Raw genomic sequence first — 21,547 nt, 5'->3', positions numbered from 1 at the left:
CATTCAGCAGCAGGATGGGGCTGCTCCTTAAAAGGCAATGTTGAGGCAGTTCCTGCCTTTGGGGGACCTGCTGGACGAGCCCACGCAGGCAGGAGTTCAAGGTGGGCTGGAAGGGGGTCTGAGCAGTGGCTGAGCACCAGCCTCAGCAGTGGGTGGGTTTATTGTCCCCCCTCAGCCCCTCCACCAAGTGTCACCACTAGTGCCAGAGCTGCAGGGCAGCCGCAGCCGCCCTGGAGCTGAACTCGATGAACCGGGAGGTTTCGACATGACCTTTGTTAGTCTTTAAAGTCTGGTACCTGTTCTCGCCCGGCTCGGGGTTTTCCCGTGGTGTCTCACAAGTGGTTTTGTTCTTTGAAAAGAGGCGGCTGCAAGTGGCAGGTTCTTGCTGAGGTCCCCCGGTGCCTTGCCCGGGCTCTGTGCTCCGTGTCCTCAGGGCACAGCCAGCCTGGGGCTCTTTATGCCTTTCCCACACTGAGGACACTGAGAGGCCACAGTCAGTATGATGAGGCAGAGGAGGGTTGGGCACGATTGTAAAATACCGATGACAGAGAGTTAAATAACCCATGAAAACTCCTATATAGCTCCTTTTGGGTAGATATAAAATATTCCCTTGGATACCAAAGGCACTCTTTTGAACGCTTATTTTCAGTGCTGCCAACAATTCATCTGAGTTTTGGACTGACCTGAACCATTTTTTCCCCAGTCCCGTTCTGTTTACAAAACTAAAATAAAGTCAGGCACCTTGCATCACCTTTGAAATGCAGGAGCTGGCTGGGTGATGCTGGCGAGCTGGCAGCTCCATGCCTTCCTCCTTTTGTCTCCCCTGTGCTCATGTTGGAGCCTTCCCTTCTCCCATCAGAGGTATTTACAACTGTAAAAACCTGCTGATTGGTAGTAGTAAAAGTGGCCTGGAGAAACTGGTTTTCAACCCATGCCCATCACTGCACGTTGTCCTTCTGGTGGCCTTGGGGTGGGATGTGCCTTGGGGTCTCCCACTCAGGTGTCCTCTATCCAGGCAGGGTGCAAGGGTAGCCCAGAGCAAGGAGAGCCCAGCGTGGCCATCCCAGTGTCCACAGCCAGAGTGCTGCGAGTGCCTGGTGTGTGTCGTGAACTCTGTACAAAGCAACGTGATAAAAATTATTTGGATGGGGCAGATCGGGTGCCAGGAGGGCACAACTGTGCCCAAGGCTTAAATTAGCCACACCGGCCCTGAGTGAGGCTGTGGTTGACTGCCATCCCAGGCTGGTGCTTGGCTGCCTTTCAGCCAAGGTGTCACCCCCAGGACCGTGCCTGTGGTGCTGGTGCCCACCGTGCCCCCAGAGCTGCACTTTGTGCCACCATTGGTTGAATGTTTCCCAAGTGTGTAGGAGCAAACTGCGAGGATTTGCTTAGTGAGTGTCAGTGAATGGAATACAAAAGGCCTGTCAGGAGGAACTGCTGGGTAATTACTATAATTTGCTGCCTACATTTTAATTTTGAGTATTATTTTTTCAACAATAAGGGAGCGGGAATAGTATCTGAACCAGGTGAAAGAAGAGAGCTGGGCCTGCCAGCAGTGGCTGCTCTGTGTGTACTCAGTGCCATGCTGGACCAGAGGGGATGGCACATCTCCAGGAGCAGGCATCCTGAGGGGGTCTTCCTGTCCCCTCGTGTCAAAGGGTAGGACACAGCAAAAAAGAAAGGCTGTGGCAGGAGTAGTAAAAGCAGGACACGGGGCTCAAGGTTTTGCAGCAGGTGGATGCAGTGGTATAGGAATTATCCCTTTTAAAGGGGAGACCTGGGAGCTGAGGGTGCCCAGCCAGGGCCAGCAGAGAGGGGACATTGCACTGGAGCTGAGCTGGTCCAAGATCCCAACTCCTTGCTGGTCAGGTACCCACACCTTGTTTGGTGACACTGCCTCCCTGCAGAGAAGTGGCATGATGGGTGTGAAAGGCTCTGGGAAGTTCAGCTGCAAGCTCCCTTGTAGGACACATCAGAGGCGTGCTTGTGTCCAGTCACCAAATGAGAGGTCCACTGGGAGCACGGCAGGCTGGTGCCAGCATCACCTGAAGGAAGGAAGGGCATCACTCACCAAGGAAGGAAGGAAGGGCAAGAGCACACCGAGCTGGCTGCCTGCGCCGTGGTCCCTCCGGCAGCACCCCAGCGCCTGCGGGGATGTGGGCTGACCCCCACACACCACCCCCCCTGCTTCCCTTGGCACAGCATCGGCAGCCTGGCGTGCACCTGGCTCTGCCACCCACTGATCCATGGCCCAGGAGAAGTTACTCACCTTCTCTGAGCCTCTCAAAGCACCCCGAGGTTAGTGCGGGAAGGCGATGCAGACCACGCTTTCGGGATGCCTTGGGTGGTGTTGCTGACTCCATAGGGCTGGGCTTTCTCCAGAATAGGATTGCGGCACATTTTGGCGGTGCCGTAGCCAGAACTGCCTCCATGTTCGCTCCCAAGAGGGTGTGTGGGCACAAGAGGTGCTGGAGGATCACACCAGATACCGTCAGGCGTAGGGAATGATATCACTTAGTTTTTCCCCCTATAACCTTGGTCTTTTAATCCATGCGAGCTCCCATTAAGGGACCCTTTTACGGGCTCTCTCCGCCCTCACCAAGCCCAGGGTGGAGCTGGGCAGCCGTGCCAGAGCGCCTTGGAATGTCTCTAGTAAAAACCCCCAGCTGCAGAGACCGAGGGGGTGCGAGCCGGCAATCCTCGCCTGCCGCGCTGCCCCTCCAGGTTTCCTCTCGGTTCCCCGAGATGCTGAGCGCGGTACCCCACTCTCCGAGCTCCTCTTCCTTCCAGCCTCCACTTGCTGTACGGGAGCAGAGGGTCTGCCCGTGGCGACACCGGTGCCAAAGCTGTCCCCATCCCTCCTGTGCCGGGGCAGCAGCCGCGGGGCCGAGGTGTCCCGAGGCGCCACGGCACCCCGTCGGTGCGGCACTGGGCTCGCCGGCGCGCACGTCCCCAAAGAAAAGCGCCTTTGATTCACTTGAGAGCGGAGAAAACTATTAGCCAAGCTTTGTTTTCCTGGATCCCTCCCCCTGCCGCTGACATTCAGCCGAGAGCGAGGGAGACAGAAAGTGAGCGAGGGAGGGCGGGAGCGGGTGCCAAGCGCCGCACCCCTTGTCAGCTTGGGTCAGCGCCACGTTCGTTATTAATGCTCTGTCTAGAGGTCACATTCAGATGCAACGAGCCCCGGGTCAGCCAGAGGAACAGATTAGAGCTTGCTCGCTGCTCCGCCACATACCGACGGCACCGGCTCCCCGTCCCCGGGCTGGCAGGAGCGGAGCTGCCGCGCTCCCGCCCCTTCGCTTTTCTCCTGCCTGTTTTTTTTTTTTTTTTTCTTTTTTTAATTATTATTATTTCTTGGCAACGTCGGGCATCTCCTGAAACTGCACAGTCTCCCCATAGCCCCGAGCTGCTGAGCAAGGAGATGAGGTAGGGGAGAAAATACTGGCGGCGCTTCCATCCACCTTAACAACCGCGGCTGCAGCCGGCTGGAACGCTCCGGCGAGCGAGCGGAGGAGAGCGGAGAACGCTGTTCGCTCCGAAGGGAAGAGCGCTGGGGCCGGAGCATGTGTTCCCACCAACTTCTGCCATCGGGGTCAGGAGTCTGCCGCCTGTGACCTGGTTTCCAGCCTCGGTGCCCGTTTGCTCGCCGCTCCCGGCCGCCCATGGCTCTGAAATCCTCTCGCCCCCAGGATTTAAGGAACCGGCTTTGCTTTCTTCTCTGTCTCCGGCTGCTGCGAGGGAGCGAAAGCGAAATGCGTGGGGAGGGTGTGAGCGGAGCACTCGCAGCGCTTTGCCGCGGGCTGCCGTGCCCGGGGGGGCTTTGAAGAAGTGCCCTGACAGCCGTGTCCTTCCCAGCCCACCCGCTGCACACTCCAGGTGTGCTCCCTGCCCGCCGGAGCACGTAAGTCGGGTGGTGGGGTCCGAAGGATGGGGTTAACCTCGAGGTTGTGTGTGGCTGCGTGCCTGCGGCAGAGCCTGCGTCCGGAGCCCCCGCCCCGAGCCGAGGAGCTCAGCCTTCCTGAGGATCTGATAACTCGGTTAGTCATAGTTTCAGTTGCGATGTGGAACGAAGGGCTGGTGCTGCCGTGCCGGGCTGGAGCGCGGGGCAGGGGGAGCAGGCTCTGGGCTGGCTCTGCTGGAGGAGCTCATGGAGATGGGGAGCCTGGCCAGCCCGGAGCTTACCGGCGCGTCCGGGGGTGTCTCGGCTGGTCCCTCCCGAGCGTGCAGATAGCTGCAGCGTGGGAAGCAGGTGTTGCTGTTTCGCTCCGGTTTCATGTAGAAGAAGAGTGGCAGAGCTCCCTGCTGGTCCCGCGGGCAGGGGCTGCAGGCAGCCTCCTCCTCCTCCTCCCCCTAAGCAGTGGCCACCTGCCCTGCTGCAGGCTCCTTCAGCAGTGTCCCGGTGAGCAGGGGCACAGCCAGCCTGGGCAGGGGGGAGGACAGTCAGGAGCTGGCATTGCCTGTGGCCAGTAAAGGTCACACCACGCCGGGGACCACTCACGCTGACATCCATCACCCCCCCAGCCATGAGCTCTGCCATGCCAGGTCCTGCCTTCTGGCATCTTTCCTGCCAAAGCACCCGTGCTCATGGCACATCCACACCGCTGCCAGCGTCTTCGTTTCAGCTTTGCCCGGGGCACACAATCAGCCTTGGCTCGGCTGTCACACTTGGTGCTGGGCCACCAGTGTGGTGATGAGCAGAGGGACAGAGCTGCTTGTTTGCTTTGGAAGGCAGCAGTGGGTTGTGTCAGAGGGGATGAGTTGTGACACTGGGGACTGTCCTGTTTTCCCCTGCGGCATTCAGCAACGGCAGGGGGAGGACTCTTGCCCCACTCGTTGCCTCAGGATTGGTGGCCGGATGTGATTTTTTTAATCTTTTTTTTTAAGAAGTCCCAGCCCAGTCAGCGGGGTGACAGAGGTCGTGGGTTTGGCTGAGCGAGGCTGGGAGTCGCAGAGTTAAAGCTCAAACTTGTCTCTTAGCTTGCCAGGGCCTTTCTGGTGCTCAGGGCATGTGATGCCTCGTACATGCAATTTGATAAGCCTGGTGCTGGGACGGGCAGGATACAGGCACCAGCTGGATGTTAACTCCTGCTGTGCTGGGTGCTGCTGGTTTTCTCCAGGACCTGGGAATCAGGGAGGGGGATTTAATCTCTCTGGGGCTACATGGTGCCATCTATTCAATGCAGCCATGCCCTCAGCCCCCACGCCGTGCCCTCCCCTTGCATGGACTCACAGAGCAGATCCTGGCTGGGGGTGCATCCTTTGGGCCTGGCAGCGTGTGGCTGTGCTGAGATCAGCCCGTCCCCTGGGGTTTGTTGTTGAAGCAGAGGTTGGGCTGCCACTTCAGGGCCAGGCTGACACATGGCAGCAGCTTGGCAGGAGGCTGGCAGCAGGGCTGGGGCACGGCTGCAATGTTCCCAGGCACAAACAGAGCCATGCCAGGAGCCCCAGTGTGGGACTCACCATGGTCCCAAGCCCTGTGGTGTCACAGCAGCCAGGGAGGGGCTTGGATGTGGAGCCAGCGGTCAGTGCCCACTCCCAGCCACACAGGGCTCTGTGGTTGGTGGCCTCTGGGCAGGAAGTCCCCCAGCAAAGGAGAAAAATGTTCTTAGCAGGTTCATTCAGTGCTGGCTTTCATCTTCAAGTTACCTTTCTGTGGCAGTATAGTAACCTCACAAGGTGCAGGGCAGGGGTAGGGAACTGTTGGCCTGGCATCACATGGGCAGTCAGGAGCAAGCCAGGCTGGCAGTGTCCCACAGGTTGGTGGCAGTTCCAGCCCCACAGGACACCACATGAATGACCAGCCACACAGCAGGAATAACTGCAGGCAGCGAGAAAGAAAAGTCCAGAAAGTCTGGATGGTTCTTTCACAGATCACCTCCAGGAACCTGGGGTGCCACTGCACTCATCCCTGGGCTGTGGCTGTAATTCATACCTCTATCTGCAGAACCAGGGGTGCCCCTGCAAAGATGGCAAGGACACGGGGTGCTGACTGTCTGCTTCCTCCTCATCCTCCTCCACCCTGCTGGGTTTGCCCCACGTTCGGGTGGCACCATCTGGCCAGGATTGCCAGCCCTTGGTGTGATGCCTGACCTGGGAAGCTGCTTTTGCTCACGAGCCTGTGATCAGCGCTAATCCCCTGGCACACCTCCTCCCAGCCAGGGACCTCACCTGGGCTTCCCTGCCAGCCTGCTGCCACTCACCTGCCCAGGCTGCCCTCCCCTTCCCTAACAGGGCTGTGTGCCTTGGGGTGGGAAGAGCCTTTGCTTCATGTCTGGGGCTGAGAGCAGCTGTCCCAAGTTCTCCTGGGCGTGCCAACACCTGCTGCAGCCGTCCCGAAGGACAGGGAGCACCGCTCGTCCTCGTGACTGCCTAGACACGGCTGTGGGACGTGTTTTATTCCAGAGACGGTCAGCACAGTGCCTTTTTTTCCCTTTGGAAAGAAAAACAGGCTCTCCTAGGTCATCCCCTGGTCTAGAAGCCGTTCAGACAGGTGCTAGTGAGCATATTGTTCCTGTGGAGTTTGGCTTGCACGGAGGAGGTTTCCCGTCCTGTGTGGATAATGCCACCCTTGTGTGTGTGTGTGTCTGGTGTCAAACCTTTCTCCCCTGTGCCTCCTCCCGCTGCAGGTCTCCTTGAGCATGGGCGGAACTGGTCGGCCATTGCCAGGATGGTGGGCTCCAAGACCGTGTCGCAGTGCAAAAACTTCTACTTCAACTACAAGAAGAGGCAGAACTTGGACGAGATCCTACAGCAGCACAAACTGAAAATGGTGAGAGCCCTGGACCAGCCTGCGTTGCGCGCTGTGGGTATTTCCTGGCAAGGGTTTGGATGCTTCCCACAGCCAAGGGGGGCCTTCATCGCGTTGGGTGAAAGCTGTGGGAACTGTGCAGGGGCACGGGAAAGGGTTGTCCAGCCGTCTGTCCCTGGGAGGTCTGGATGAGGCAGAGCTGCTGCATGGGAGATGCCTGGGTGTCTGGAGCCTGGCTGGTACATGGGGAGATAAGGAGCAGGAGGAGGAGCAGGGCTGTGGTGTGTTGGCCAGGATGCAAGTTCTGATGGCTGTGCAAATACTTTGTTTCTGGTGAGATTGTGCTGTTCCGCCCTGGTGAGCAGAGAGCCCATCTGTACCTTGCAGGTTCTGCAGTTACCTGCAGTAAACTGCTTTGGTTTGCCCCAAAGGAAATCGGAGATTTAGGACAATGCGAGGAAAGCCTGGCTCTGGAAGAGGTTTTCTTCAGCGCTGCAAGTAGATGTGCACACCTTTCCGTGCCTCAGTTTCCCCTTCAGATGGGGCTGATGCTGCTTCTTTCCTGGCATGTGGTGCAGGGTGTGAATGTAGTGGGGCTTGTTTGGTGTTCTGGAGATAGCTCGGACTGCTAAGAGACACTAAAGATTATAATTATTTCATTTGTGGAGTATCCTGGGGTTCCCAGTTTCTGGCTAATAGAATTCACATGGCTAAACCCCCAAGGGGTGCTTTGAAAATGCAAAGGACAATGTTCAATGCAGGAATCTTTCCAAGCAAGCTATTACAGCAAGAGTAAAAAGAAAGACAGGAAAACATTCAATGACTCACCCAGGAATTTAATATCCTAGTCAGTCTATAGGAATGAGAGAAAGAGAAGACATCGGCGATTCCTTTTTATTAATTCTCTATGCACAGAGACACTCCTGTGTTCCCATGTTTCACCGAATTGTTTTTAGAAACAAAGCAAACAAAGTATATGAAAGACCCCCAGACCCATATAAAGGCTGGAATGAAATATTCTGTGAAATGTGCATCAAGCCCTCCGAATATAAAAACTTACATTAGAAAGATATCATTGTTCATTACTGGGGAGAATCTGAAATAAGATCATACAGCTTTGCTGGCAGTGGAGCCGGTGTGTATTAATTTACTCTGCTCCCTAATGTTGCAGAAATTATATCACGGAAGTGTTTTTCTGCAGAACCACATTTTTCCCTGCATCCGTCCCTCCAAGGCAGCCGCTAGACTGCTCCAGTCTAATTGCTCACTCTCACTTGCAGTTTATATCAGCATCATCATTTTATTTTTCGAGCATTGGAGGCTGTGGGATTCGGTCGTGGAGAAGAACAATGAACATTCAGCTGTTATTTATTGTACTCTATTGTTTTGTGGCAACAGCAGATGCCAGAAAGCTGAATAAAATAAAAGAACAACTGAGATTAAATTGCCATGGACCTTCCTTCCTGACTCCTAAATATAATCCCAAGCAAACTGGGCCTCCAAATCTCATCCTATAGCCAGTATCAGCCATGACCTCTGTGGAGGAAGCACGTGTGAAGCAGCCTGGCATCACTTAGTTTTGCCATGACATCCACAGATGATTCCCTGACCTCACCACCACCAGCTATTGCTGATCATGTGCAGGGAAATGCGGTGGCTCTGCTTTTCCTCCTCACGCTAAATGAGAGTAAACCTAATTAGCAGCTCTCATTCATTTCCCGAATGGGGCTCGTTACTATTGTAGCCTCCTCTTCCAGGTAGGTGTGACAGCAGGATTCAGCAGCGTGCAGGTGGCTCTGAGGAGCTGTGGGGTTGTGCTGGTGGCAGTGACCAGTATGGGGTGGGAAACAGACACAGAACCAGCCGGCTGCACCCTGGGACAGGCAGCCTGTTACTGCTGGGGCAGGGTCAGGCCACCTTGAGGCTTCACGTTATCTGCCCTGCTGTGTGTTTTGGCTTGGTTTCACTGCTGCGCCGCTCGGATGTGTCCCAGGCATCAGCGTCACTTAGCCTTGACCTTCAGCACACTGCACTCGCTAATCTTGGCATTTAAGGAAAGCAGGGCATCAGGATACACGGTGTCCTAGGAGCTGCTCTTTCTGTTAGTGGCTGGAGATAGGTCCTGTCTTCACTGGGAGCAGTCTGTGGTGACTGTCACTTTGGTCTACTGGGCTTGTTTTGGCTTGTGCAGGAAGGAGGGGCCAGTTATCCCCGGGGCTGGGGCTGGTCCTGCTTGGAGACCAAGTCCTGTGGACCTTCTCTGAGCAGCATTCCTTTAATTCCTTGCTTTTTTGGATGATGCTGGCTTTGCACAGCAAAAATGCTTCAGGTCTGGTGGCCTCTGTTTCTGGGAATGAGTGTGTCTGAGTTCCTTGGTCCTCCTGTTAGGGCAGGCTCAGCCTGATGGGAGGTTGCCATCAGGGTGGCTCTGTGTTCGTAGCGGGTTTGGGAGCTGTTTGGGTTGTTGCTGCTACATCAGGTGGTGAGTCCAGGGGGAAGCCAAATTTGTTGGGAAGGCCCAGAAAGACATTGTGGAGGAGGAGGAGGCATGGAGTAACCCCTCCTGTATGGTTCTGTGTATATCCTCAGTGGTTTTGGCACGTCACAACATTTGAATGGCACCAAGTCCTGGATGCTCCTCAAGAAATACCTAGTAGAAGGTAGAGAGGAGCAAGACTGCACAAGGAGTCTGGAGCTGTAGGCGTGATAAGAGGCAAAGTGGTGGCCTTGAACACATCTCTAGTTCAGGCAGGATCTGCTGCCTGTATTTAATGTAATTTTCCCTAAATGCCAGCAGTGGGGTTTGCCAGGAGAGGGACCCACGGTGCCCCTGGGGCCGCTCACTGCTCTGCTCTGCCAGCAGCTGCCAGCCCCGGGCTGTGGCCAAGTAGGGTGCTGAGGCAGAGGCTGGTTCCCAGCTAATTCCCAGTGAGGAGCCTGCTCCTGCCCGCGGCTGAGTCACGGACCCGTGAGTAAGAGGCAGAGAAGTCTTTGCCATAGTAACGTCGGCGCTTTGTCGCTGCGTTAGCGTGATGGGGAACTGCTGCTTCGCGCAGGAACGCGCAGCGCGGAATCGCTGCCGTGGCAGAGGCGCGAACGCCAGCAGCACCAGGACACCACGGCAGGGCTGGGCTGGAGAAAGGGAACCACAGAGCCTGGCGTTCCTCCCTCTGCCTCTCCGCGCCTGCACAGAGCCAGTTCTCAAGTGCCTCTTTTCCCTCTCTCCTGCCCGGTTTGATAAAAATAGATTTTGAGCAAGCAGCGTTTCCAAGCAAAGAGAAGTTGTATTTGTTTGTTTTATCTGGAAGTTTTCTAAAGGATTGAAAAGTTGGGGGTGGGGGAAGGGGGGGGGGACCAGCTCTTCCCAGCACAGAGATCCAGCAGCAAAGTTAACGTTTCCACCACGGCTTTATCTTTTCATCCATGTAAATAAACGTCCTACACACGTCACTCATGTGGGGTTTGCAGGGAGAGCCGGAGATGATGAGCCTGTTCCTACTGGTAATATTTACTCAAGCAACAAGAGCAGGAAACAATAGCAAAGCCGAGACTTTTCCTTTAGGTCTGCAGGAGGGAGCAGCTGTCCACACCCTCGTGGCTGTGGCACGTGCTCCAGCCAGGGAGGGTTGGGGCTGTCTCAGGGCAAGCCAGGACACCAGGCAGTCACCTTTGGGATGCCGTGCTGCACTGAGCTTGCCCACTGTCCACCGGTGACAGCTGCCCTGGCACGGGAGTCAAAGTTCTTTGGCGGCACCTGCCAAAGGGGTCATGAAAGCAGGTGCATGGAAATGTTGGCTGGGCTGTATCTGGGGCATCAGCTTTGTTATCTGCAGATAAGCGTCAAGTCTCAGCCGCGCATGTTTGTGTAGCTGGAGGTAGAGCCCGGAAATGCGCAGGACCAGCGTGCCGCGCGTGTGTCGTGAGCAGACATGTGACCCCCAGGCTCTTGCCAGCCCTGCACTGGTGACCTCTGCATGCTTGTCCCTTGTCCATGTGTCTGTGCCATTCTTCCCCTGAATACCGAGGCTGGAGCTCCCTGTGGGGCCAGGCTGGCCATTGCAGAGCAGTCACAAGTTTTTGGCCTGGTGACACCACGCTGCCAGGCTTTCAACAGGCAAGTCTGGTCCCAAAGCCTGGTGCTCAGAGGGTTTGTCCAGGGCAGAGGGTCAGTGGCAACGTGAGCATCCCTCTTGACCCTTTGGGCAGGACCAGTGCTCTCTGCTGCCCCATAACTCCCCGTAGGCTTTGCCTCTCACCATTCTTGCTCTTCCTCAGGAGAAAGAAAGGAACGCCAAGAGGAAGAAGAAAAAAGGCGCCGCCGTTCAGAACGAAGAAGCCACCTTCCCTCCCGCGGCTGAGGACGAGGAGATGGAGGTGTCAGGGACGAGTGGCAACGAGGAGGAGATGGCAGAGGAGGCGGAAGGTGAGGCGGGTGGGGGCTGTGGCAGGGAATGTGCTCAGCTCCGCTGGCTTTGCTGCCCAGTCGCAGCAGAGGCACCGCGCACGGCCTCTCTGGGGCTGCGCGTGTCAGCACTCACAAGGGGTCTGTCACCCCAAAGTCACACCAAGGTGATGGCGTCTCACAGCACTCGTGGCATTTTGGATGCCTGTGGACTTCACGCTTGCAAGGAGTGCCCTGGATCACTGCCCTCCTCCCGTGTCTGTCTGGACAAATGGCTATTTTGGGAGCCCTTTGGTTTCTGATTTCCGTCAGTGTGCTTTCCAAGAGCTCACAGCCTCCCAGGGCCTCTTGTAAATCACATTTCTTGGTGTTTTGCTCCAAAGGAGGGTCCCTGCATGCTCTCAGCCACCACTGTGAGCTCTCGTGGAGCTTATCATGGGCTCAAGGAGAGATAACCCACCAAGGTCTGTCCCCATCTCATCAGGGCACTGCTGCTTTCCTGGACAGTGGAGCTCCTGGAGCCCAGTTCCTGGAGACAAGGCAGGAGAAGCTGTGGTCTGCCCCCAGTAATGCTGATGCACCTTGGTGGGGCTTTTCCTCCTCCTTTCCCTTTTAAGGCAGCGTTTTACTCCCTCCCAGCCATACCAAAGAAAGGAAACAACTTGAAAGTGACAATTTTCAGCTATTTATCGCTTAGAAAGCGCAGCAGTTTGGAGTTCAGAGAAAATGTGCACAATTTTCCAACAATGCCCATTTGACTTCTGTCAAAGTAATTTAATAACTTAACCAGCACTCTGGCACCACACTGGTTCCTGGCCTTAGCACCCAGGCTAATGGGACTTGAAATGGGAAATCTTTTCAAATTGTCCTGGTGAGTGACTCACTACAAGGCAGATTCCAGGTAAATCTTTGTGCGAGGTGATACGTGACTCACAGGAGCAAAGTAAAAGGTAGTTAGTGCTCTTTGTAAGAGTGCCTGAGAGGAAACAACGTGATTTTGAGATTAGAGATGGATCTCTTGACATGCTTCTGAGCCTTACTCTCCAAGCATCAGCTCTTGCTCTGCTGCTGGGGTGCCCGACAGAGTTGTGGAAAAGCGTGAGGGGCGTGAAAAATGTAATGGGCATGGAAGTGCCAGGGTGGTGTTACACAGGAGATGGGCACTGTCTCCAGGGTGACATTTGGGGATATTCAGACAATGCCTTGCAGTTGTAGGGGCCACGTGGCCAATCCAGGGACAGAGGGAAAGACTCAGTGTGGGAATTATGGTGTAGACTATGGATTCAGTATCTGGAGGGAATGCAAGGAAGTCTAGAGCTTGGCTGAGTTTGGGGTGAGCCACTGTTGGATGTCTCAACATGGCATTCAGAGTAGCATCAAGCTGCAGTTGGGAAGAGTTTTGCCAAACACACTGTGAACCTTGTCCTGGCTGGGTGATGGGACACCTCAATTCTTGTTTGCAAGTAAGATTGGAGAAGACTGAGATTCCTGATGAGTGTGGTACAATTTCACTCTGCGGCTCCTACGTACAGCTTTTAGGACACAGTCCCTCTGTGGCACTCCTCTCACCAGCGTCTGAAAGCTGTCTGAGCTGCTGTGGAGGGAGGCAAGTCAAGGAATGCATGTGAGGAAGCCTTTGGGGCATGAGCGTGAGAGCCCTGCCCGGTGGGGACACGCTGGGATGGGACTGTGGAAATCTCCTGGTGTTCCTGGCCCTGGCCATGTTTGTCCAGCCGAGCCTTGGAGGGAGTGATCCTCTCCCCAGCTGTAGAAACAATCTCTTGGCAGCACCTGACTCCGAGTGGTGCATGGACGCTCGTGCTTCCAGCTCACATCAAGCTGCTGGTGGCAGATCTGGGAATGATCCTTCCCATGTAATAATTAACCTGTCCTGCAGCGCTGCCAGCTCTTTCCTTTTGGCGACCCTGACCTCCTTCCTTCTGCCACCAGTGGCTTAAATAACAACAAACACGTGTAGTGTTTTGGGATGATCCCAGCTGCTCCAGGGGTGGCAGAGCCAGGGAGACAGGTGATGTAAGTCGGCGAGTAGGGTGCCTGGTGTGGGGCAGCTGATTGTGTGCCATGGGTAAGAGGGCGAGAAGGGAGCAGATCTTGTCCTGCCAAACCAGCCAGCAGCCAGGGTTTTCCCTTAAAATCCAGCTTCCCAGTCACTCAGTCTCCGGGCTTTTGGGCGTGTGATTTTGTGTTTGGGTGGGGGTTAACAGTCGTGCTGGGCAAGCAGAGAGGCCCCCGGAACAGCCCATTGCTTAGCAGGCTCTGGATCTGGGGATCCCAGCACAGTTCTCCCAGCCCTGGGATCATCTCCCCCTCAGAGGAACGAGGGCGTTCTCTTCCCAAGGGAGGGGGTGGAGGCAGCGATATGGGAAGCAAGAATCTCAGGCTGATCCTTATTTTTATTTCTTCCCTTTTCTCAGCTGCAGTAAATAACAGCTCCGACACCGAGAGCATTCCCTCGCCAAGGCCCGAAGCCAAAGAAGGAGGCGAAAACGGGGCCAAGGCACCACCCGGGCCGGGAGGTGACGCCGGCACAGAGCCGGCAGTCAAGTGGGAAGAGGCTCCAACACCCCCCGACGCTCCCCCTGCTCCCCCTGCCAACCCCGCTCCTGCCGCCAGCCCCCCGCCGGAGACGGCTCCCGAGGCACCCAGCACCGAGGAGAAGGTGCCGGAGGACCTGGTGGTGGACGTGGTGAAAACGGAGGAGCCGGAGGAGAAGGCGAGCGAGGAGCCCTGCAAGAGCGAGGTGAAGAAGGAGGAGAGCGAAGAGAGCCAGGAGAAGGACAAGGGGAATGACAAGAAGGTGGAAAGCGGCGTCAGCAGCGCGGGGACGGCGGGGACGGAGGGGACGCCCAAGGCCGAGAAGAAGGAGAGCCACAAGGGCAGTAAAGGCCCCGGGGTGAACCCCGACAGCGACTCCAGCGCGACCTGCAGCGCAGACGAGATGGATGAGCAGGATGCTGTGGACAAGAGCAGGTAGGAGCAGGGGGACATGGGGACAAGGACATGACCCAAGGGCCAGATGAGCTTTTGCATTGTGTCACAGTGCCCATGGGTGCCTTTGTGAGCTCCTCCTGGGGACTGTCACTGCTCAGGTGCTCTCCCAGGCAAAGGGACTTCCCAGCTGTGTCCCCGTGTGCCCCCAGCCCTTCGGCTGTTGCTTCCAAAGGGGCTGTGACACAACAAGCAGTGCGATGTCCCAACGCACGGGTGCTTCTAGGACATGGCCGTGGGCAGATGTTGGGTGCAGAGCCACTGCGTGTGCTGGTGGCAGCTGCCCATCTGGGTGACGCAATGGAGCGGGATGTGCTCTCAGGGACAGTGGAGTTGTGCTGGTTTGCCAGCATCCGGGGCTGGGAATGGTTTCTGTCTGAGTTGGCATTGGCAGGAGAAGAGTCGCATCAGGGATCTCTTTTTACTGCAAGAGGGGGCGAGTTGCTCCTTTGGCAGAGATGTTGCTCAGATCTGTAGGGGCAAATTATCCCTCCTGGCCATAAAGGCAGGAGAATGTGGTCTGTGCGAGCTTTCCTGGGGCCATGCCAGTGAGTCTTCACCTGAGCCACTGCAGTCCTGAGCCTTCCACCCAGCCCTAGGCCTGGCAGAGTGCTTCAGACCCTTCGTGGATGGCTCTTGGGACAGGGAGGAGGAGCACTGGCCCTCCCCACCCAAGAGCCTCACAGATGGAGAGAGGGTTTTCCATTTTTTAAAGAATACGTGTGAATACACACATCTTTGTAGCACTGGATTTTATGACGGCTCCTGGGCCAGGTGGGACTCCTGTGTACACCCTGCCATTGTATGTAGGGGCTGCAGTCCCTCTTTGACTCAGAGCTGGGCAGGGACTGAAGGCTGGCATCCTGCATCCAGTGTCTTGCAAGCCTTCTGTGGGCTCACAGGGAGCAGTTTGGCAGCAAGATGGGTGCTGCCAGGCTGGGCAGGCTGTGGATGTGTGCAGCACTGTGGATGGGGTTATTGAAAAAGCAACTGAGCAGAGTGGTGGGATGAAGTCAGAGGGAGCTGTTGAGCATTCCCCCGCTCCAAATGGCCTCTGTGCTTCCCCTGTGGTTGATGCAGGAGCCAGTGGATGAGCGCTGCTGGTGTGGGAGCCTCCTCTGGGGTGCAGCCCCTGGCTGCCGAGCAGCTGGAGCAGCGCAGGCGGTGCAGAGGGGTGGTGCAGGTGCCGCTGGCCAGCCCCGTGGCAGGGCTGAGGCCTCTTGGCTGCAGTGCTCCTCTCCAGCAATGGCCAGAGTCCAGCACCACCCCTCCCCATCCTCTCCTGCTTCCCAGACAGGAGAAAATCTCCCAGTAAGGGAGAGTGAGGCCAGCAGGGCTGTCCTCCTCCAGTTTAACATTAACCCAACCAAAAGCAGGGCAGCGGTGGCTTGCACCAACTTCTCAGCAGCAGAGGAGCAAATCCTCTTGGGAACAACTTTTCCATCGCGGCTCCTCGCTGAGTCAGCGCCTATCTCGCCTGTCAAACAGTTACCAGCTTCCAGGAATATTAAACACTAAACAGGCGTCCCGCAGCTCCCGGGCCACTCCTCTTAGCCGGTGTGCTGCTGAGGCGCGGGCGATAGCAGAGCCTGCTGGCACGGGAGGGCTGCAGCTGACGCTGGCATCGGGCGCTTCCCAACCCAGAAGCGCCCACAGGGTTGATCCTCAGCTGGCTCAGAGCTTTTGGCACCGCCGCGCTCCCGGTGGGGACTGGGTGCCCTTGCCAGCTGTAGCTTTGCTCCCTCGCCTTCCCCGTGGGCCGAGGGCGGCCGGCCCGCGGGCGTTGGCGCAGCCCCGCTGCCGCAGCGTGACTCGCGCGGAGCGGGGCCGCGATGCCGCGTGAGCCGCCCCGTCGCCGCATCACCCGATGCTCGCCCACCCACCCAGCGCCAGCGGGGCGTGGGTGCTCTTCCCTGCGCTCGTGAAAGCATCAAGCTGTCCCCGGCATCTCCCAGAAGAGGACAGAGGGTGGCTGGGGTGTCCCCGCGGTGAGAAAGGGAAGGGTTCAGAGTAGGGGCAGCCTTTTTTTGGTCCTCCTGCAGTTCACGCTAGCAAAGACATGTCCGGGATTGAGGAGGCGCAGCCTTAGCTCATCCAAGCTGAAGGAGGCAGCTGGTTGTCTGTGGTTCCATGCAGCGAGTGCTGCAGGAGGGCTGCTGCAAGCACAGCCAAGATGTGGTTCAGCAGGAGGTCACACCAGATGGGGACATGTCAGGGAGGCCACACACAGCCACCGCTGCGGACCTGCAGCATGGTGAGGAGACACCTGCACCGACCATCCCGGTGCTGCACGTCCCATTGCTGGCTCAGCTGTAGGTGCAGGGACTCTGCCAGGCCAGTGCCACGTTGGAGCCATGTCTCTGGCTTGGGGGAGCCCGTTGTGGAGATCTGGTAGCCACTGCCTTTGCACAACTGCTATGGAGTCATGTTTGGCTGGGTCATGTGTCAGGGTGTTGGATCATCTGGGAGTTAAATTAGTCCCCATCCGTCTCCATGGCAGAAGGAGAAAAGTATGGGGAATGCAGTGTCATGGTCATCCCCAAAGCTTCATGCCTGGGAGGAGGCACTTCCACACTGCTGAGGCTCAGCTGTGGGCCTGCCAACCCTTTCTGCTCTGACTCTTTTCCCATCCCTCCCAATGCCATCTTAAAGCACTGGTCCTTGGTTGGGAGGCGCTGGGTTGGCAGCAGGTGGGTGAGAGATGCCAAGAACTGTTCATATGGTGATTTCCAGAGCAAAGCACCCAACAGACATCCCATTGTCTGGCGCAAGATCTGCTGGGAGGGACGTAATAAATTAGGCAATTTGCATATTGATGAATTTAGTACTGACTTTGGCTTCCGAAGCATCAGGATCCTGGAGGGCTTCAGGAAACCTGAAGATCTTGAGAGTGCTTAAAGGGACTTTAAGGGTGCTTCAGTGTACCTCTTCAAGCACCAGCGAGCGCACAAAGCAGCTGCTGGGGTGGCGGTTCCACAGCTCAGCCTGGCATGAAGGTCTCAGGAACAAGTGCTGGGTGCCCTTGTCCCCAGCCCTGTGTGTCAGCAGATTTTGGGGCACTGCACCCTTCCAGGAATGTAGCTTCACAACACCCATGTGGCTCCACAGGCAGACATCATTTGGATTATTTAGGGAAGAATTCAAATTTGCTGTCCCTTGGTTGGTTTTCCCTGGATACCTAACCCTGTTCCCAGTGTGGAGGTGGGTCCCCTTCCCCTCTGATGCCAGGCACTGTGCAGAGTGAGGGCTGGGGCAGCCCCAGCACCATGATGAGTTTATTCCCCACACACGGCCCCGCCACGCTTGTTTATTCATCCAAGGGTGAGCATGGAATGACCTTGAAATTTATAGGCTGAAGAGAACACTGAAATAACAGCTAAAATAAACAAATCAAGCTGTAAAGCTTGAAAACTATGAACTGGCTTCAACAAACTGGAGTCGGGAGGGAGAGAGAGCAGAGATGGCCAGGGCAGACGTGGTCCCCGAGGTCTCAGCATAAGCTCAGGAGCTGGACGTACTGAGGGTTTGACCCATGGGCTTTGCACATCTCCATCCCACCCCATTTTGGTGGCACCATGGAAATGCCCCCATGTTTGCACAGGGGCTCTGCACGGCTGGCTGAGTGTCTACCAGGCAGCTCAAACAGCCAAGGGGAAGAGCAAGTGGTGAGGGTGCAGGGCTGCACAGCTGCTGGGCTGCTGAGTGCCAAATCCCATCCAAATCCAGCCTCTCATCTTTCGAGTGATCCAAGAGCCCAAGTTACCTGCACATGGTGGCTTGCCCTGGCTTTAGTACTTTGATAAAGACAGTCCTTGAAGAAGAGCATGAAGCTGATCCCCAGCCCTGGGTGAGCTGTATGTGTGAGCTCTGGAGGGTAGCATGACATCCAAATGAAACCCGGGCTGGTCGCCTCGCTCCATAACACCCAGCTCCAGAGTCCATTTTCCCTCAGGTTTATTCTGGACAACAGCAGATTTGCTAGAAATAGCATGGGGAGGAGGGAAAGTGGGCTCAAGAGCCTCTTGAGCCAGACATAAGGGTCTTGTTTGAACATGTAGTCCCACGGGGGTTGTCTTTGAGCCCAGATTCCCAGCAGCGGTCCAGCACGCTCCTCTCGGATGCAGAGGATGTCCTCTGGGTTTGGCAGCACAGAACAGGGGTGCGGGGTGTGGGGAAGCCTTGGGCCATGGAGCCTGTCCATGGCTGATGTTGTGTTGTGGTTCCAGGTTGCTGTCCCCCCGGCCCAGCCTGCTCAACACCGCCAGCGACACCCGGCTCAACTCCTCGCCGCAGAAGCCGCTGGACCTGAAACAGCTGAAGCAGAGAGCTGCTGCCATCCCTCCCATTGTGAGTACCCTGCTGGAGAGGGCAGGGACTGGGAGCACAGCCTGTGCCTCGTGCACGCTCCCGCTGGGCTCCGTGGTGTGCGTCAGGGTTGCAAGGATGTGCTCATCCCTGGGGATGGCCTCTGGTCCACAGGGAGCTGTGCCTGGGCGGTGCGAGCCCCTGGCCAGGCAAGGTGCTCCCTGTGCAGAGTGTGTTCCCAGCTGCTGGAGCAGCTCTGCCAGCAGCATTTGGATGTCTCTTGAGCTCTTTTATCAGAAAATCGTGGGAGGTCTGGACAGAAAAAGCTTCTCACTGCCACATGACTGCTGCCTCCCATTGCTTTAAAAAGAAAGAGAGCACCTTCCCAGCCCTGCACTTCATCTTGTGCTTGAAGGATATCACCTTCCTCACCCAGGAGCTTTCCTTAGTCCCCCTTTTTGGCTGCTCAGTAGCTGTGTATTGAAAGTACTGATATAGTGGCTTGGGCTGTGAGGAGAAGCATCCTGGTATCTCCAGGGTGAGCACTGGAGGAGCAGTGACACAGGGTGGGCAGGGAGGAAATCCCTGCTTTGGGGTTTGCATGCTCAGGGAGGACCCATTCCTGATGCTCCTCGTTTCCCATATTGCAGCTTAAGACGTGGCTGCTGCAATGTAACTTCTGGCAAAAGCTACAAGCACGTAACTATAGATTAGAGGTTTTGAACAAGTCTGACTCTTTCCTGTAGTATCACCAGCACAGAGCTGGTGCTCTTTGTCATGGGCTTTTTAAATCTCCTGTGGCTAGTGAGCTTTGAAGCCCTGTTTGGTCTCTGCTAAGACTTGCCATGATAGTGTGGGGCAGGGGCTTCTCATAACTCGTGGTGTCTTCAAGATTGTTATGGATGTCAACAGCACATGATGAGCATCACCAACTCTTCCTGCTTTGCAGATTTCTGAAGGTTTCTCAGAGGGGGTATTGCAGAGTGGAAGCGCGAAGCCTCAGGTGCCTCCCCACGCCTTGGCTCTCTACCAGCAGCAGATCACAAAAGCCCACGAGTCTGCCCGCGAGGACGTGCCCCCGAGCAAGCTGTCACAGTCCCAGCAGCAGCAGGCTGAGAAGGAGCAGCAGCAGCCCAGCAGCAGTCCCAGGGGGAAGAGCCGGAGCCCTGCTGTTGGAGAGAAGGAAGGTAGGGCTGTGTGCGTGTCGGGGCGCGTTTATCGGTGCCGAGCACCCGGGGTGTGCAGCTGTACGCAGCCAGCAGCTTTCCCTCTCGTAGGTGAAAGCTTGTTTCGACCCCTGAAAGCTCTTTAATAGCATCTTGAGGCAGGACGAGAGAGGCATGGCTAATTTCCCATGTTCATTAGACAGTACATGATGTCTCATTGAGCCCACAGCAAACGCCGGGCAGTGTGGAGCGCCAAGGAGGTGAAGATTGTCTTTATTAGGATCTGCCATTCACCAGAGAGCAGAGGGGCCTGGAGACATGCCAAGGCTCTGGGTACAATGGCTCTTTTCTACCTTGCTGGCTTTCTATAAAGAATGCTTTTAATGCACAGCGGGGACCATTATTTCATTTAAAATCAATGCTAATACTGTGACTCGGAGTCCAAAGGTTCCTGTAAAGATTCCCAGTGCTTTCTCCCCGGAATAGCTCTGATGTGGTTTGGCTGCCTAATGAGCAATTCAGAGGTTCCCACCGTAGAGCATCTGAAGCGTTATTAGCTTGAGCACCTGGGGATCAAGGTTAAGGAGAGACGGGAAGTCCTGATGAAACCATCCTCTAAATGTGTTTTTAATCTGAGTGTTAGAGTCTGTTCCAGTTCAGAGTCTGTGTCCCTGCCCCTTGTAGGTAGCCTGTGGCTCAGTTGTTAAGGAAGATGAGAGGCTGACCCCAATGGCACAGTCAGGGAAGTTGGGCTTGCCTGGGTACAGTGTCCAGGAATGGGTGCAGCTGCAAAAATCACCTGCTTGTGCAGGAAAGAGAAGAGTGGATAAGACTGCACTGAGGAGGCACTGGACTTGGCTGTGATGTTTGCTGGAAAATCACTGCACTAGTTCACCCTGGGGCAGCCAGGATTGTAGCAGCCTGTTCTGCAGTGTCCAGGCCAGGTAGTTATTCCTCAAGCTGTCATGTTCCTCTGGACAGAAGGATTTGCTTGCATTGCTGGCACTTGGCCACAATTTTTTCAAACAATAAATAGCACCATGTGTGCATCACACCTTCAGAATGTTTTGCATATAAGCAAGGAAGGTGACTGCTCACCTTGCAAGAAAGGGAGTTTCCCCTAAGTCGTGGTGTTGCCACCCGTGCAGTCCCATTTCCAGTAGATCTTATCCTGCTGTGCTCCTGTTTGCTGCCCAGGTGGAACAGTTCCCCTCCAGCTCTTCCTCCCCAGTGGCAGGTAATCAGCTTTGATCTGCTGTGCAGATCTGATGCTGCACTGCTCAGCTTCCTTGTGAGCTGGGTGCCACTGCCAGCTCTCCAACCCGGAGCTCTGCATCGCCCGTGTCCCAGCGCTGCAGCTCCAGCTTCCTCCTGGCCACAGGAGGATGAGGAGGTGAGGCAGATGAGTGGGTATGAGGTACAAAGCAGGCTGTAGGTGTTGAAGTCACCCACTCCGCTCTGTGGCCTGCTGGCAACATTATCAAATACAAGGATCTGTTATCCAGGTGGATCTTTTGTTGCTTTGTTCTCTGTGAAGCACTAATGATATTGAAGCACTTTATTCTCTCCTCTGTACAGCTCTGAATATTTCATGTTAATGAAAGTAATTATGCCTCCCTATATCCCTGCAAACATCTCAGTAGGTCTTGGGCTCCAGCTGTGTGCTCTCCAAGCCCCGTGTGGCTGTGCATCTGTGCTGGGTGCCACAGTGGGTCTGGAAGGCATGTGGACCCCAGGGAAACATAGGCTGGTGTCCCCTGTTCATGATGGGAATGCACGTCCCTTTTGAAAAGCAGCGAGTTTGTGATGAGTCACCTCAAGGGGAGAAATCAACTCCCCCAAAGCCCTGGTTTCATTACAAGTATGGACTCAGGCGCTGTCTCAGCTCTGTCTCTGCCTCTTGGAACATGTCCTGGC

General features: G+C 55.9%; 1 protein-coding gene and 1 long non-coding RNA gene across 18 annotated transcripts in view; one reads left to right on the top strand and one right to left on the bottom strand.

Moving 5' to 3' along the window:
• NCOR2 (nuclear receptor corepressor 2) overlaps positions 1 to 21,547 on the top strand; it is a 229,912-nt gene that overhangs the window by 178,427 nt on the left and 29,938 nt on the right. For all 17 annotated transcript variants that reach the window (XM_038152377.1, XM_038152376.1, XM_038152375.1 and 14 more), the window contains 5 exons: positions 6,627 to 6,769; positions 11,024 to 11,171; positions 13,586 to 14,141; positions 18,386 to 18,506; positions 19,414 to 19,651. In XM_038152377.1, the coding sequence (XP_038008305.1) occupies positions 6,627 to 6,769; positions 11,024 to 11,171; positions 13,586 to 14,141; positions 18,386 to 18,506; positions 19,414 to 19,651 (1,206 nt within the window). The remainder of the gene's footprint in view (positions 1 to 6,626; positions 6,770 to 11,023; positions 11,172 to 13,585; positions 14,142 to 18,385; positions 18,507 to 19,413; positions 19,652 to 21,547) is intronic.
• On the bottom strand, positions 1,436 to 3,901 carry LOC119707413. The gene is made up of 2 exons (XR_005258763.1): positions 2,270 to 3,901; positions 1,436 to 2,045 (listed from the first exon to the last, which is right to left on the bottom strand). It is a non-coding gene; the product is annotated as an uncharacterized LOC119707413 (long non-coding RNA).

This window comes from Motacilla alba, chromosome 15 (genome assembly GCF_015832195.1).
Source record: "Motacilla alba alba isolate MOTALB_02 chromosome 15, Motacilla_alba_V1.0_pri, whole genome shotgun sequence".
Lineage (NCBI taxonomy): Eukaryota > Metazoa > Chordata > Aves > Passeriformes > Motacillidae > Motacilla > Motacilla alba.
Note: the sequence above shows the minus strand (reverse complement) of the source record. Positions and strands in the feature narration are given on the sequence as shown.